The sequence below is a fragment of the Crocodylus siamensis genome, chromosome 14 (genome assembly GCF_052110815.1).
Source record: "Crocodylus siamensis isolate JL-2025a chromosome 14, ASM5211081v1, whole genome shotgun sequence".
Lineage (NCBI taxonomy): Eukaryota > Metazoa > Chordata > Crocodylia > Crocodylidae > Crocodylus > Crocodylus siamensis.
Window position 1 is genome coordinate 28455173 of NC_143408.1, and position 17685 is coordinate 28472857.

Genomic DNA, 17685 nt, shown 5'->3' on the forward strand with positions numbered 1-17685 from the left:
CAGTAGCAGTAGCTGCTCTTGGCAAGGTAGCTGTGTGCAGATTTGTGCAGGCTTTGCTGGTGAATACCTCTGCTCATTGTAAAGGATGAGCAGGATGGCCTTTTGTGGGTTTTGGAGGAGTCTGAATTTACCTAGAAACGTTTGCTTCCTTCTCTCCATCCCTACCCCCCACCTCCTACTCTGAGGTTTCTGGGTGTGAACCTATGTCAATGAATAGTTTACTTAACCAACGTGACCAGGAGTTGGGTCAGGACTCTGAACCCTTCTTCATTCTCTAAAACAAATGAATTGATGGTGGCTGATTTTAAGAGCTCGTTTAGAAACCTTCTAAAATTCCTGTTTTTGGCTCTGCAGAGATGTGAGTTTTGCCAAAAGTCAGGCGCCACAGTGGGCTGCTGCCTTACTTCCTGCACTAGCAACTATCACTTCATGTGCTCCCGAGCCAAAAACTGCGTCTTTCTGGATGATAAGAAGGTGTACTGCCAGCGACACCGCGACTTGATCAAAGGGGAGGTAAGATCATCGTAGGTGCTTTTGCTTCTTAACAGATGAGTGCGAACGGTTTCTTCATGGCTGAGGGCCTGGCAGGACTAGTGGGGAAGGGTAACTAGTGACGGCTAACCATGCTGGGCAGACCAAATCAAGTGTTCATTGAGAGAAGCTGTCTGAACTATACCCAACGTGTGTTTGTGTATCGTGTTGTGTTGTTTGTTTGAATTAACACATTACTGATGGGTTCTTGTTTCAGGTGGTGCCAGAGAATGGGTTTGAGGTTCTTAGAAGAGTTTTTGTGGATTTTGAAGGGATCAGTTTGAGAAGGAAATTTCTTAGTGGCTTGGAGCCAGAGAACATCCACATGATGATTGGTAATGTCTGGGTCTTAGCTGCTGTAATTCCTAATGCAGGAATCTGGTGTCTGCTCTCTCATGGAAACCTTCTGGTCCGTTCTGTCTTAGGTTCAATGACGATAGACTGTTTGGGAATTCTGAACGATCTCTCAGACTGCGAAGACAAGTTGTTTCCCATTGGCTATCAGTAAGTACAAGTGGTTTCATGATCAGGTAGACTTAGGTCTTTGTTGTGGGGAAACTGCCACTGAACTTGACTGAGGTTTCTTTGCGTAAAGCTAATTAAGGACCTTGGGATTAGGCTGAGTACACACCAAGTAGAAGAGGAAGCATTTAGAGCTGCTGAGGGAAGCATAGAGGTTGTCTTCCAGGCTAGTGGAAATACTCGTTATACATTTTTTTTTTAAATCTTTTCCAGGTGTTCTAGGGTGTACTGGAGCACAACGGATGCTCGGAAACGCTGTGTGTATACGTGCAAGATAGTGGAATGTCGCCCTCCTGTCGTAGAGCCAGATATCAATAGCACTGTAGAGCATGATGAGAACAGGACAATTGCTCACAGTCCAGCACCGCTAACAGGCAAGTCCCTTAAGATACCTTTTAATGGCAGACCATGGTTCAGTGTATTGTGTTTGCAGCTAAATGGCTTGTGACCTTGAGGTTGCATTCTCTGTAGTAGGCTTGGGACCGTCTTAATTTTCAGATGGTCCTATTTCAGATAGGAATGGATGCACAGATCACTTGTTTTTACAGTTATGTGACCTATATCTTTGGGATTTTTAAAAAATATTTGTAACCCTCATGGTTGCTTAGGTAACTTTTGAAATCTTGAACCCAGTATAAGGGGCTACAGTAGTGCCTTTGTTTGCAATAATAGTACTGCTGGACTAGCACTGCCAAATTGTGAACTGTTCCGTTTGTCTTGGGCTCTTATCTCTCAAAACCAAAACTGCTCTAAATACCAGTGTTATAAATATCACTGCTGTTCATTTTAGCAGAAGCAGCAAAATAATGTTGCCTCTTCCATGGTTCTAAAATATTTCCCAGAAGGCTACACGCGCTGCAAGTCTCAATTATTCCCTTTTGGAACCTCCACCGTCATCTCTTGGCAGCTTTTACAGTACAGTTGTATTTTGTCAATGCATCGTATTTACAACTGCTTAAAACTGCACATGTCTAATGGGAAGTTACATGATTCATTTCATATGTATTTGATTCCTAATCAACAAAAGGCCACCTATCTATTTTGGGCACCTTGAACAAAAGCAAACCAACTGAAGCAGTTAATGTACCAACAGTCCTCAGCAAAACTCCCCTTTTCTCTGGGCTGCTCCCTGTCCAGAAGTCAGCGATTTTAGATAGAGCACCTTGGCTGTCCTGGCCTAAAATGGGGAGGGTAAGCTCTAGGACAGTGGCCCCCTCACTGAGAACGCTGTATTGTCTCAGCGCTCCCATTCAAGTGCCTCTGCTGATCGTACCTCTAGTAGTATTTCCGGAAAGGAGAAAATCTCACAAGTAGGCAGGGCTTTAAGCCAGTTAGGGCTTTATTGGTCCAAATAGCCATTAAAATTCTCCAATTTTTAACTTAAATGCAGACGCTATGGAGTTTCAAGTCTGCTGCATAAGACTGGCACAGAATCCTTTGGGCCTTGCTCCAGAATTTAAGTTCACGTTTCTGAGGAGTACGTGGGGACTTCGATTATAATGCAAATCTTTTAATGGAAATGGAAGAGGGTTGTAGGAGATTGAGTCAGGAGATTGATTTGTTAGTAATTACCATTGGTGCTGGTGGAGCTTTAGAGATCCGTAGAAAGATGAGATCATTGTCCCAGAAGTAGCTTGTGTGGTTAATAGTGAAGCTGCCACATAATGTGTTCATAGCTTTGTTCACTGAGTTTTTTGATTCAAAGGTTTCAGTAGAAGGAGCTTATTTAGAAGGAAGAAAGTGGGCTTTTGCTTTCTTATGGGTCATGCGAAATAACAGTATTTTTATATTTTGCTTGGCAAGTGTGCTTTGATTTGCTTGAGGAAAGGTTGTTGTAGATGCTCCAGCAGACCTCAGCTTTTTAATGGTGACTGTGTTTATGTTTTGTTAAAATCTTGTTCTGCAGTGGAAACTCCACCCAAAGAGAGTCGCAGTACACCAGAAATTGTAAACCCTCCGTCGCCAGATCGTCCCCAGCATTCTCAGACCTCCGGTTCCTGTTACTATCCTATGATATCAAAGGGTGGCAGGATCAGGACTCCAAGCTATCCCTCAACACAGCGGTCTCCTGGGTCTAGGCCTTTGCCCTCTGCAGGTATTAGGTTGATTTTTCTTCCATTGCTTCTGTATGCGTTACGCTCCGGCTTTTAGAAATTCTTATAGTTCTTTGGTACCAAGTTGACTGTAGAAAAGATTGTGAAAAGTGAGAGTGGATTTGGGATAAGAAGAGATGTTTTGGGGGCAAACAGCATAAATTATCTTTCAGCGGGATGAGGGGGGGAGGAGATGCACCCTTCTTTAGTCCGTAAGGTGCAAATCTACCCTATCTTCTACCTTAACTGTGGACAGGCTATCCTTTCTCCTTGCATCAGTCATTCCCCACTTGAGAACTGTTGGAATAATGTTTCACAAAACTGAGGTAATTAATAAGTCCTATAAAAATGTTTTGCAGTCTTTTTGATGGAACTCATAGAAAGGCAACTTCTGAAAAAGAAGTCAGACTTATTGACCTTTTTTTCCCAAAGTTAGCTGAAACCGTGTATTGTGTCGTTCCAAGTTCCTTTTCAAATAAAAGCAAAGAGATTAGCCCCCTTGAATCGTCACAAAATTAGGATATCCTGACATGCTGTTATCATGTTTCCAGAGTTAGGCTGTAAATTTTCAGGGACCGTATATTGTAGACAACCGCCAATCCTCTGACTAGGTGCAAGAGGCCCAGTCAGGTGCCTGATGAGTCTGCTTGTACTGACTCCTGTGGCCATGACACCAAAGCCTTTGGTACGCGTGTCTGGGCAAGAGTGTGGAGGAGTGGGGGCTGCCCTAGATCTACCGTCTCCCCCCGCCCCCCCAAAGGCCAGGGCGAGTCCAGACATTCGTTGCCTGGACGGTTGTCGTGTCTACCAGAGAGCAACAGATGAGAACTGTTGCTGACTGCCTAACGTGTTTCTGTCAGCCTTAGCCTTTCTCCAACTAACGAGTACCCACAGGGCAGGGAGGTCTGGGGTTTTGAGGCACCCTCCACGTGCCGTACTCTGGAGGTTGTAACATTGTGGGTTTTATAAGAGCCACCCTGCCACAAGTACCCCCACCCCGGGCCACCAGGCCCTCCAGTTGGATTTAGTTTACAGTCATAGCCAGGAACAAAATATAGTGTAGCATTAAATCATACAAAGTTTAATTCGGAAGCTGTGAATGTTGACATCGAGAAATTTTGAGCTGTCAGCTTTGCGTAGGGAATGTGTATACAAAGGGTCTGATGTGGGGGGTGGGTATTTCTTCATTCTAATGTTTTACAGAGCTTACCTAAAGCTTTTGTTAGTTGTATTTCTTGACACACGTGGCTCTGTATTAAACTGAGTTACCTGTATGTGCTGGTCATGTGAAAATCACTGTTTTACTCTTTCCTCTTCAGGGAGCCCTACACCAATGACCCATGAGATTGTAACAGTGGGGGATCCTTTACTGTCCTCTGGACTTAGAAGCATCGGCTCTAGGAGGCACAGTACTTCCTCTTTGTCACAGCAGCAGTCCAAACTCCGAATGATTTCCCCCACCAGAGCTGGGAATACTTACTCCAGACACAGTGTGTCTTCGGTATCTAGCATTGGGTCCTCTTCTGAGCATGAACTGCATGCAAAAAATACAGACCACTTCACAGGGTCAGTGAATTCAAGTACTCTAGTTCAAAGTAGTCCTACTACTTCTAGCTCCCAGAGAATAGTACCTACGAGTGGAAGTAAAACTTGTCACTTGGATGGATCTCAGTCTTCAGAAATAAAACACACTAGTGGCTCAGACTTGATGCCTAAAACTGTGTCTTCAAAAGGAGAGAAGACAAAAATTTTGAGCTCAAAGGACTCTGATTCTTCAGCTCATAGTTCTGGTTCTGCAGGAAATGCTAAGATGTCCGCTCAAGCACACAGCTCCTCAGGCATAGAGTTAAACGTTAATAAAGCAGGAACTTTTCAAGAGCCTTCTTCAGGAACATTTTCTGCCAAAGAGACCATGTCCTTTCCATCTTTACATCAGAGAGGCCAAAGGAAAGAGCGCGATCCGCATACAGAACCTGTGCAACTAGAGAAAACTCTGTCAGTCGAAGACACCGATGCAAAGAGCGTGAAGGTGGCGGGAGTGAATAGCAGATCTTCTGCAGCGAGTGAGCAGGTGGCTTCTGCCTGCAGAGAGAAACGACAGAAAGGGAAAAAATTGATGAAAGACGCTTTCAAAGAGAAACATTCCATTAAATCTTTTCCAGACTCGAGTCAAGCAACAGCCAGTGACGAAGGAAGCCTAAAACCAGACTTCAACCAGGTTTTGGCAAATGAACAAATTAGTCAGAGGTTGTGTAATAACGTTTCAGCTGACAAAGCTGGGGAGACTCCACCTGCACAAGGCAACTCTAAAGCTCCTCTGATGCAGGTTGAAGTGGCCTCAAAGGACAGTCAGGCTCCTAGAAAACGCACAGTTAAAGTCACCCTCACTCCCCTCAAGATGGAAAGCGAAAGCCAATCTAAAAATGCACGAAAAGAAAGCGATTCTGAAGCTCAGTCTAAGGGCACAGAACCAGCTGCTTTGGCAGAGCAGTCTTCAGCGCCGGAAACCCCAGGAGACAGCTCTGCAGTGCAGGGAAGTCCCAGCGATGCCCCGGCCCAGGAATCTCAAAATAATTCTTACGAGAATTTGCCTGTCCAGGATAGAAACCTGATTCTTCAGGACGGAACAAAAGCTCAAGAAGACGGCTCCTACAAGCGGCGGTATCCTCGAAGGAGTGCTCGGGCCAGGTCTAACATGTTCTTTGGACTGACCCCTTTGTATGGTGTGAGATCTTACGGAGAGGAAGACATTCCTTTCTACAGCAACTCGACTGGGAAGAAGCGGGGAAAGAGGTCTGCAGAAGGACAGGTAGATGGGGCAGACGACCTGAGCACTTCAGACGAGGATGACTTGTACTATTACAATTTTACCAGGACAGTGGTTTCCTCCAGTGCAGAAGAGAGGCTTGGATCCCACAACTTATTCAGAGAGGAGGAGCAGTGTGATCTTCCAAAAATCTCCCAGCTAGATGGTGTGGATGATGGAACGGAAAGTGATACGAGTGTTGCAGCAACAACAAGAAAAGTGAATCAAGTGACTAAAAGAAATGGGAAAGAAAATGGAACGGAAAACTTAAAGCTTGATCGAACAGAAGAAACTGGAGAGAAAGTACAAGTCGCCAAGAGCTCGGCTGGCCACAAAACGGATCCAAAGATAGATAATTGCCACCCTGTAAGCAGAGTTAAAGCGCAGGGCCAAGATTCCCTGGAAGCTCAGCTGAGCTCCTTGGATACAGGCCGCAGAGCTCATGCTAGCACGCCCTCCGATAAGAATTTACTGGATACTTTTAACACAGAACTGCTGAAGTCAGACTCCGACAACAACAACAGCGATGACTGCGGAAACATTCTCCCTTCAGACATCATGGACTTTGTGTTAAAGAATACACCGTCTATGCAGGCTTTAGGAGAAAGTCCAGAGTCGTCTTCGTCTGAACTTCTAACGCTGGGGGAAGGGCTAGGTCTCGATAGCAATCGTGGCAAGGACATGGGCTTGTTCGAAGTCTTTTCTCAACAGTTACCGACTGCTGAACCGGTGGATAGTAGCGTTTCTTCTTCTATATCAGCAGAGGAACAGTTTGAGTTGCCTTTAGAACTTCCTTCTGATCTCTCTGTTCTCACTACTCGCAGTCCTACGGTGCCCAGTCAAAATCACAACAGACTTGCTGTAATTTCAGAGCCTTCGCTCTCATCTTCGGGGGAGAGGTCGATCCTCGCTTTGCCCTCCGCAGAGTCTGGGGAAAAGAGGGTTACGGTCACAGAAAAATCTGCCTCCAGTGAAGGAGATGCAGCTCTGTTAAGCCCAGGAGTAGACCCAAGCCCTGAAGGACACATGACTCCTGATCATTTTATCCAGGGTCACATAGACGCAGAGCATATTGCCAGCCCTCCCTGTGGCCCAGTGGAGCAAGGACACAGCAGCAACCAGGACTTAACCAGGAACAGCGGGACCCCTGGTATTCAGGTGCCAGTGTCTCCTACTGTTCCTCTGCCAAATCAGAAGTATGTTCCCAATTCCACTGACAGTCCTGGTCCATCACAGATTTCCAATGCTGCAGTACAGACCACCCCACCCCACTTAAAACCAGCCACTGAAAAGCTTCTTGTAGTCAATCAAAATATGCAGCCGCTGTATGTCCTCCAGACTCTTCCCAATGGTGTTACACAAAAAATACAACTGACGCCTTCCGTCAGCTCTGCACAGAGTGTGATGGAGACCAGTGCGTCAGTGCTGGGGCCCATGGGAAGTGGGCTTACATTGACTACGGGATTAAATCCCAGTCTACCGTCATCTCAGTCTCTCTTTCCACCCACTAGCAAAGGGCTGCTGCCTATGTCTCATCACCAGCATTTACATCCGTTCCCCACTGCCACTCAGAGCAGTTTCCCTCCAAATATTGGCAGTCCTACATCAAGTCTCCTTATTGGTGTACAGCCACCCCCTGATCCACAGCTTTTAGTGTCTGAAGCAAACCAGAGGACCGATCTTGGCACGGCAGCTTCTACGCCAGCTTCTGGCCTTAGTAAGAAAAGGCCAATATCCCGTCTACAGTCACGGAAGAACAAAAAGCTGGCTCCGTCTGGAACCACATCTGCCATAGCCTCTTCTGATATGGTCTCCAACATGACTTTGATTAATTTTGCTCCCTCCCAACTGTCCAATCACCCGTTAGATTTGGGGACCCTTGGAAACTCAACATCCCATAGAACTGTTCCTAACATAATCAAAAGATCTAAATCTGGAGTCATGTATTTTGAGCAAACATCTTTGCTGCCACAGAGCGTAGGAGCAGCCACTGCTGCTGCAGCAGTTGGCACTTCTCCCAGTGTTATTGGACCAGATACCGGCCACCTCGCAGCAGGGCCGGTGTCAGGACTGGCATCAGGTTCATCGGTACTGAATGTAGTGTCCATGCAGGCCACAGCAGCTCCCGCCAGCGGTGGGTCAGTACCTGGCCACGTTCTGGGACAAGGTTCGGTAACTTTAACGAGCCCTGGGTTGCTGGGAGACCTTGGGTCAATAAGCAATCTCTTGATCAAAGCCAGTCAGCAAAGCCTTGGTCTTCCGGAGCAGCACATGGCTTTGCCGCCAGGCTCCGGGATGTTTTCACAACTGGGGACATCACAAACTCCATCCACAGCAGCAATGACAGCTGCGTCAAGCATATGTGTGCTGCCTTCAGCACAGACTTTGGGCATGACAGTTGCTCCGTCATCCACAGATCCAGAAGGCTCTTACCAGCTTCAGCATATGACACAACTTTTAGCTAGCAAAACTGGGATTGCCTCCTCCCAGCTGGACCTCAGCTCTGCGTCTGCAACTCAGTTGTCGAGCTTTCCACAGCTGGTGGACATGCCTAACAACACCGGACTTGAGCAAAACCAGGTTTCCACATCTGTGATGCATGCCAGTTCAGCGTCTCCTGGAGGCTCCCCATCATCTGGCCAGCAGTCTGCAAGTAGCTCGGTGCTTGGCCTCACAAAAACAAAGCCAAAAATCAAGCGAATTCAACCATCCTTAGACAAAGGAAATGGAAAGAAGCACAAAACTTCTCACATGTGGACCAGTTCCTCTGAAGTACACATTCCAGACAGAGGGACCAATGACATACCACAGGTCTCGGCTACAGGGTAAGAGAAATGCTGGTTTTGTTTTATTCTTGAAGTAGCAAGAAGATTCTTTGATGTAGAAGCAAAAAGAGTTGGCTTTCCCCGCCTGGTTCTTGTGCCACAAGCTTCTCTCTCGGCTTCTCTTAGTAAATCCTTCGGTAGTGGTAGTTTCTAGTATGGAGTCTGCCATGAATGGGAAAAGAGATGCCTAAAGAAATCGGCGCTAGGACTTTGCCAGGCAGAACTCTTAAGGCATCCGAGATTGGAAGTCATGGTTAGCCCTGACAATATATTATTCTTGGTGGTGCTTTATCTGAGAGGAAGGAAGTTTTGCCATAAGCTCTTCGCAGACCAGGAAGAGCTAGCAGTCTAGCCATTGCTGCAGCAGCACCTGTTGCACCACCCAGCTTGAGAACCACGGTTCTAGGATGTTGTTTTAAGAAGTCCTGGGCTGCTGAACGTACCTGCTGCTTGGAGTAAACGGTACGGCTGAGTCTCTAGCCCCTTGGGGTCCTATAGGAGATCCCGTGGTACTTCTGGCGAGTGTAGGAGGGTTGCAGCATCCCAGCTGAACCCATTAGGAATATTGCATCCTGCTTTCCTGAATTCTTTTGCCCTTTCAAATGGATGTGGGATTAGTTACACCCTTAACTGCTGGGTAGTGTTGCTCTTTGCTGGAAAATTAGTGCCGTGTTTTGTGTAGAAATGTCTTTTGGTCAAGTGGTCTCCAAAAATAGAATTGTAAAATGTTTAAGATTCTTTCAGTGCTATTGTTCTGTCCTCTTATTTTCCATCTCTCACGAACAGGAATTGAAAATAATGCAATGGAAGTGTAGTACTCTTTGTAGGAAAGTCGCTGCAGTATTTTGGTACCTAACTGAACTGCTGAAGGTACATTTAGGGACCAAGAGATGTGGATTAAGATTTTTTTTTTATTTATTTAAGGGCTTTAAGCTGTAGTCCCCCCATGCTGGCAATGGCGTACTAAGCAGACGAGTGCATGCATGAGGCTTGTCATCAAGGCCACCAGAAATGTAGTGCGATCCTGTAATTCTTGGGAGCTGCCCAAAAGAACTGTTGGTGTTAGTGCTACTGAATGCCCCTCTTACCCTGATCGGTTAGCGGCTGCGGACACGTGTACAGTTGAAATGTTCCAGAATGTCGCTAACTGGCAACCAGGTCTCAATTTCTGTGTGTGTCCGTGCCTTGAATTTTTAGTGTCATACAGTTGATCTGTTTTGCAGAGCAGTTGATCCAGAATTTATAAAGAAAGGGAACTTAGAACTAAAAAAACCTGCTTTTCTTCCCGTAATCAGTCTTCATCCATATTATCCAGTTAAGTGTTTTTGGTGGCTGTGCCAATATATAATCGTGAATGCAGTCACCCCTTGGCTTTATGCACGTGGTTATTCGTTGTGCTTGTATCTCGTCCTGTCCTGCCAGCACTGCATTTTTGAAGCACAGGTCTTGAGTTTTGCTCTCAAACCTTAGAAGTAGGATCTGTTTCCTGGCCACACAGGAACATTTGTTCTTATTTCTGTTGTTTGCTGAAATGTTGACTCGCTTGTGGGAACTCCCAGAGGAGCCATTGTGACTAAAGTATCTTCAGTCTCGTTTATGATGCATGCTGCTTGCCCGGTCTTTCAGATGACCCTAAATCTTTGTTGCAGGGCTCCTGCAGCGAAAACGGACATGCAGGATTCAGCAAACGTAGATCAGCCACCGCAAAAACAGTGTGGGCAGCCGACAGGGTAAGCAGAAAGCAGACCTTTTGCTGGTTTGTATTCAGCATTTTGAAAACACATCCGACTCTTTTTCCCACCTTGTGTATGGTTTAACTAAAATGCATCGGGAGCTTTCAGTCTGGAATGTCTAGTCACTTTTTATCCCAATGCCAAACCCTTTGTTAGTCTGGCAGGAAGATAATTTAACTTGATGCACAACAGCAACATGTGCCTCGGAAATGCCAGTGAAAAATGCACTTTCACTTGAGCTGATTTGCTTCTTGAATATTCACTTCAGGACTAAATTCCTTAAAAAAACACAAAAAAAACCCCCTCGCAATACACACACATTTGCCTATCTGTTTTGTTTTGTGGATATACTTTTAGGGCTGTTAAAAGCGATCAGATGAGCAGTCTTAAAAATCCCAAATCCTTAATTTACGAAGCAGGGACAGCAGCACAAGCCTTCCTGTGCAGCCAGGTATCTTCAGTCTCTTGCAGTCTAGAGAGGAGTTTAGTGTCCATGATCCGTTCAGTCCTTGGCTCCTCTGCTATTTAAAGGGAACCAGTCTGTTGTGGGTTTTGTCAGGTGAGCCCTTCCCCTCCCTGGGACTTAATGACATGTGTCACAGGTTTTTGTTAATCTGCTCCCAATCATATAGTGGTAACATTTATCGGTGTCTTAGTTAGTAGGTGTACTTAAATGGACACTTAGGAACTTGTGGCTGAAAACTGTAGGCCTGGTTCCTTACTGGTGCTGTTCTAGGTTTAAAATGGCGCAAAGCTTTGTCTTGATTAATACGTGAATGAGAGACACGTGAGTAGGTAGTATCCCGGAGTGGACGCAGGAGACTGCGTCGATGGTCCCAGCACTTGAGTGCTGCTTTGTAGTGTGGGGAGTCTTGATTCGCAGTGGCTGATCACAGCGGGCAGTGACTTGAGGATGGATCTTGCCAGTGAATGCTGTAGTTTGGAGTTGATTGCTGCATGGTGGGCTAGTGTATGCCTGATGATACGGAATGGTGATCTGAATCCTTTCTGCCAATTACAGTAGTACACGCACAGGCCCAAGATCATTGTATCAAAATTAGCTTGGGAAAAAGTAGCCTTTCTTTTCCCTGAGTGTACTCTTTTGTGCCATGTGGTTCATTGTGGCCTTGTGCTGGCAATTTCTCCCCCCTGTCAGTACCTTTATACACATCTACAGACGAGGAGAAAAGCTTCCGAAAATATTTTGCGCGCAAATATTATTTAAAGAGTTCCCCTTCATAAAACAAACTTGGAACAGGAATAAGGAAGGAGCCTTTGATCAGAATCTGGCCTTGTTCCTAACTGAGTCTGTTTTTAAAAAGTTGGAGTTAGCATTCCTCTTTAAACAACACGCATGTAGTTAGAACTGGCTTGGGCACAGAAAAGCAGTAGCTGCCTTCTGCAGGGTGGGGTATTGTCAAGCTTTATGTATTTCATTTTTCCCCTCCTTTTCCTCTTTCCCCAAGGCAAATGGCAGTCCTTCCGGAATCGCAGTCTGTGCAGAATACAGCAAATGAACAGGAAAATGCAGGTATGTCGTATCTTCCAAACGTGCTGTGTTCTGGCAGCCTCTTGTATTGGGTTACAGGGAACAGCTTACAGACTTGACCTCTCTTCAGAGAGCGCTTGAGCTGCTGTTTTATGAGTTTTGGAAGGAGGCACGTTCTGTTCAGAGCAATGAATGTGACATGTTTGCTAGATTGTAGTAGTTTCTGGATTGAAACTCCTGTGTACAATCCAGGCTTGAAGCCATGCTTCTTGTGAGGCAAATCTCACAAGTGCAGGAAATGAGAGCTCCAGGACAGCTAAAAATTAAAAAAAAAAAAAAAAAAACAAAAACAAAACTCAAAAAACCAAAACACTGATTTGAAGCTATAATCTACTCATCAACCTGATGCCCATTTACAAAGTAGGCAGCAACAGCTGGTGGTAAAGCTGTCGTCTCACCAGCAGCAGCTCTCCTTCTCCTCTTTGTCAGTGGTGAGCCTTATCGGAGACCTGTAATTCTTTTTTTCTTTTTTAATAAATCCTATGGATGCTCATAAGAGGCAGTTTGGTAGCTTGTTCCAGTCTTGAGGTCCCTGTGCCGTGATCCTGGAACATTAGTAACTCTTTGTGCTAAGTTTTGATGGAATTTTAAAATCATGATCAGCTCAAGCCAGTGAAACTCCCTTCGCCCCGAGGGCATCCTTTCATCAGTGGTGGGAGACCAACTGAAAAGTTGCTCTGTCCACCTGGATCTTCACGCTGGCCTGCCTGCTTTTTTTTCAGGTTCCAAAAATCTTGAGGAAGAGGAAGGTACTTTCAGCTCCCCGCTTATTGTTTTGCTGCAGCAGGAGCAAAAGAGGAAAGAGAGCCTTGGTGAAAAGAAGCCAAAGAAAGGGCTGGTTTTTGAGATCTCGAGTGATGATGGCTTTCAGATTTGCGCGGAAAGCTTTGAAGGTGAGAACTGTGGTTATTGTTTGCAGCTCTGAGTTTTTTTTGTTGCAAAGGTAAACGTATATATTTTGAGAAACAGATCTCTGCATCGAGCTTCCCCAAAATAAACTTCCCTTCTGTTTGTCACACAGCTGTGGAGCGGATCCCTTAATGCCAGAGCGTCTGGTTTAGTTTAACTTTGTTGACCAATGGTGTTGATAGCTTTAGGGTGGGACAAAACAAGTGATTAACATGGATCTGGCTTTATGGCCTCTGGGTACTGTTACGGAAAACCGTAAGAACATCTGAGTTGCATTGGCATCAGACATTTATTGTTGCAGAGGGTGGAAGCTGTTAAGTGCAAGAGCAGTGAGCTCATGGCCTTTCACTGCAATTCCCTGTATAGTTGTCAGTGGGCTTAAGCACACCGCTGCAGGAGAGTCCCGCTAGATGTTCTTATGTGCTGCCTCTGTGTGCACATCCATCCTGCAGACAGCTGTGTGACCGAGTGAGGAGGGAAAGTGGAGAGGCACAGCAAGGCACCTGTTCCAGGCTCCCTGGCTAAATGTGCATCTTCTCTTACTATCTTGGCTTCTATTCTGTCATCACAGATGCCTGGAAATCGCTGATTGACAAAGTTCAGGAAGCTCGTTCCAATGCCCGGCTGAAGCAGCTGTCATTTGCAGGTAGCACCTGAGTGCCTATGTCATTCCTTCTTTGAAAACCAGGGTGTTGTAGGAACAGAACACACACAATTTTGAGAGGATGTTGAAATGAGAAGTTTTCAGAAGAAAAAAGGCTGGTGGCAAGGAGAGAGCTTGCTTCAGGTGGAGAAACGCACCTTTGTCAGCAAATATTGATTTAAGCAGGGACAACTCCTCAAGGTTTGTGTAAATAAGAGATCCAGTGTATCTGCAGCAAAAGTTACATTTGTGAGAAGGATGGAGTCAACGACTTGGGCTGGTACTTATACTGCTGCTGATGCACTCACTTCTGTGCTGGTAAGAATGTAGTGGCTTTTGTTGGTGACACATGGAGCAAGCTACTCCATGCTGAGAGAGACAGGCTTGTGGTACAAATCTTAGGCAATCTCATTCCCTTTTTTAAAAGATGCATATCTAGGCAAATTAAACTGTTTCTCTTAATAGACGGTGGCTGGCCAATTGGGTATTTGTGGTCTTTTCCAAAAGCGGTGCTTATTTTGATGTATCGTGAGACTGATCCGAAGTTGTTTAACACAGCAGAGAGACGTTTTCTCTCTGGAGATGTGCCGGTGTAACAGTGAAGTGTACAAGAGAGAGGCTCACAGCTACCTTTGTCATAAGGCCTGGTGTATTTTCTTACTGAAACAGGGGGAGGTAGATAGCAGGGTCAGTCTGAAGTCAGGCAGAATTCAGGGTAGAGGTACACCTTGGACTAACTGAATCAGAGATGCATAAGCTTTTGTGAGCAAAAGGTGAATGTCAGATGCTGTGAAAGGAGCAGGCTATCAAATAGTGTGCGATTTCTCGAAGACTGCTTACACTCCTATAATAGGAGTTGGCATTCTGACCAGTGTAATAGTGTCAAAAATCCACCCTCTTGGAATTTTTCAGCAGTATCTTGAGGACATTTCTTGCTGCTTTGACTGAAACAAGAGGTTTTTCAGTTTTTATTAGAACTTGTTAACCAAGTGGCAGGAGTTAAATCTAGTGCGTCCACTAGTCTGTACCAGGCTGCTGGATTTTCCGAATGGCCTTGGTTTCTTAGCCCTTTTCCTTTGTTCTCTCTCTAGGTGTGAATGGTCTGAGAATGCTGGGGATTATCCACGATGCTGTGGTGTTCCTCATTGAGCAGCTCTACGGAGCAAAGCACTGCCACAACTACAAGTTTAGGTTTCACAAACCGGAGGAGGCCAATGAACCCCCGCTGAACCCACATGGCTCTGCTAGGGCTGAAGTCCACCTGAGGCAAGTGGGGGCTTTGTGCTGGGCGGGGTTTGCTAAATCCACTGGCTGGGTTGAGAGAGACTTTTCCTGGTAAATGGTAAAGCATACACTATATTTACAACACGCTGTCAGCTTTCAGCAAAAAGTAACCAATCTTAGCACCTTCCAAACGTAAGATCAATGACAGGTCTTCCCGGATGTGTACACCGCTTTCTTGCACGGTCCGTCGGCCTGGCTTTGCCAGGCCGCAGTAGACTAAAATTAGCAGAGTGGCCTAGCTTGCTACCCATTCATCCCTGGCAAATGATGTAACTGTTGCGTTGCTGCCTTACAAAGCTGCAGGCAGTGGAGGGTTGAGCACTCATTCAGAGCAAGCATTGAAGCAGGCTAGGGGAGAGAGAGGATAATAAGTAGGCGTAGCTCTTGCAGCAGGCAAAACTACCAAAATGCTGTTGAAACAGGATTTTGAGTCACTTTTATTTGAACGCTTCTCGCTCCTTGAACCTTAGGAAGTCTGCCTTTGACATGTTCAATTTCCTGGCTTCTAAACACCGGCAGCCACCAGAGTACAACCCCAACGATGAGGAAGAGGAAGAGGTACAGCTGAAGTCGGCACGGTAAGCAGAAGGTTTTAAGACTCCCAAAAGAAAGGAGGCACGAGCTGGATAAAAAAACAGATCTCTTGATCTTATCTATTGCACCTTCTAGAGTGAGATCACAACTTAAAATCTGCAGAGCACTAGAAAATAAGCTGTAGGAGAATTGTTCATTAGCAAAGGAACTGACTATCAAGGATGACCCAAAAGGCAAGTTCTTCAACTTTTATTTCCATGCAACGACAAATTGTTTTGACCAGAACTTTGGAAGACGAGATGAATACCCTTTTTCAGGACAGAGAACTAGCTAGAAGTAAGGAGTTGTCTGGGAGAAGGGGCTAATTACAGACAGCATGCAAAACGTAAAGATCGTGGTAGCAATCCTGGCTGCTTTCTCGGGGCACTTTCGGTTTGCAGCGTCACGATGATGAAATGTTAATATTTTTTTTTTAAACTATGCCAACTAACACGTGGCTCTTTAAATAAAGGTGATCGCTTAACTGAGCCTTTCTTCTAGGAGGGCAACTAGTATGGACCTGCCAATGCCCATGCGGTTCCGGCACTTGAAGAAAACCTCCAAGGAGGCAGTTGGTGTCTACAGGTATGGTGCTTTCAGCCTGGTGCTTTCAGCCTGGGCCTCTGTCACAGGGGTGCAAAATTCAAAAAAAGGAAAAAAGAAACCATCCTAAAGTCTGCCTAGAATACTGGGGGAGGAAGGAGGTTTTTCCTTCTTCCTTCTTCTCTTCCCTCTGTTTTCAGGTCAAAAATCTTTGAACAGCTGCTCCTTAGTACAAAGCACTTGTTCCCTCCAGCACACTGTGGTAATAGCTCAGGCATTTATTCTGTGGGTGGGTGGGGAACCTGATGATGTTCTGGGTACTACTGTATAATAGCAACAGGGTGAGGAGGTTGAATCCTTGGTCCCTTTCAATGAGGAGCACTAAAGTGTTCCTGATCTTAAACTGACAAATAGGATCAAGCTTCATTGCTGTTTCTTTTGCCAGGTCTCCCATCCATGGACGGGGCCTGTTCTGCAAAAGGAACATCGATGCAGGTGAGATGGTGATTGAATATTCAGGCAATGTCATTCGTTCCATCCTCACTGACAAACGAGAGAAGTACTATGACAGTAAGGTGAGTTATGGGCTTTCATAGGCATTTTTAAAAGGCACAATAAATCTCATTACCCCTGTTGTGAGTCAGAGGAAGCGCACCAAGGGGGAAACTGATGATTAAAGCCTTTAATGGGGATCATGAAACTAAAGCCTTGTCTAATTCTGATACGTGCATACACCGAGTTTGTGGAGTCCTAGAGTTTCCATTGTATTTGTCTCCAAAGAAGTATTCCTTGTGGCGCTCCGTAGGGTAAGGGAATGTAGACAGAGAGATGAAAGCAGAGGAGTTGAACTGTCTCGCCAAGGGCACAGAGGGTTTTGGTACCATAGCCAGGATCCAAGTCGGTAGCGTTTTGGGCTGCTCTTTCTGTGTTGGCCACTAGATGATGATGAATTTTGCCACGTAAATTGTAGACACCAAACCAAAATAGAAATTCTGACGTCTGCTTTGGAGAAAATCTAAACGTGTAAATGCTCCTTGCTTGGCTGTTTCTCCTGTGTGCACAGCAGTAGTTCTCTTCTTGAAGCCTCTTTCTTATCAGTCTTGCCGGATAATGTTAGGAAAGGAATGCTATAGCTAATGTAGTGGTAGGAAAGGGGAAGGGTGTACATCTGTGAGCCTCAGGTGCTTTTTGTTGATGGAGCTCAGACATGGTTCTGGTGACTTCAAAACGAGCTACTTCCAATGCAGGCTAGAATGATTAACTCCAGGAGGCGTTTGCAGAGGCTGGGCCCGAATCCTTGCTGGACCTTGTCCAGTGCGGTTCCGCGAACGTAAATGTCTGTGGATGCAAGGGTGGGGTGAAAGCCGTGCAGGCTTCCGGAGGTGTAGGAACTGCAGATGACTGTTTAGAGTTCCCCTTTTCCAAAGGGATTCCCAGATTTTTCCAGCACTTCCTTGACTTCCTCCAGGGGGTTAGGAAATGCCTCAGCCTGCATCAAAACCACAGATGGTTGAGAGGACACGGGAATGAAATGACTTAGACAAGTGTCTTACAAACAAGGTAGCCGCTAGCGTCCAGAGGGGACTGTGGCCCCACAAAGACCTGGATGCTAGATGGTTGGCTGTCATGACAGGAGCAGCGTCCAAGCAGGGAATTGGGCTTCTCGGCTCCCCT

At 45.8% G+C, this 17685-nt stretch overlaps 1 protein-coding gene across 1 annotated transcript in view; it reads left to right on the top strand.

The window, feature by feature from the left end:
• KMT2A (lysine methyltransferase 2A) overlaps window positions 1–17685 on the top strand; it is a 65719-nt gene that overhangs the window by 42858 nt on the left and 5176 nt on the right. The window contains exons 22-35 of the mRNA XM_090027696.1: window positions 355–513; window positions 749–866; window positions 957–1035; window positions 1267–1427; window positions 2960–3148; window positions 4466–8777; window positions 10427–10507; window positions 11977–12041; window positions 12782–12952; window positions 13540–13614; window positions 14703–14881; window positions 15370–15473; window positions 15970–16053; window positions 16457–16586. Of these exons, the coding sequence (XP_089883822.1) occupies window positions 355–513; window positions 749–866; window positions 957–1035; window positions 1267–1427; window positions 2960–3148; window positions 4466–8777; window positions 10427–10507; window positions 11977–12041; window positions 12782–12952; window positions 13540–13614; window positions 14703–14881; window positions 15370–15473; window positions 15970–16053; window positions 16457–16586 (5907 nt within the window). The remainder of the gene's footprint in view (window positions 1–354; window positions 514–748; window positions 867–956; window positions 1036–1266; window positions 1428–2959; window positions 3149–4465; window positions 8778–10426; window positions 10508–11976; window positions 12042–12781; window positions 12953–13539; window positions 13615–14702; window positions 14882–15369; window positions 15474–15969; window positions 16054–16456; window positions 16587–17685) is intronic.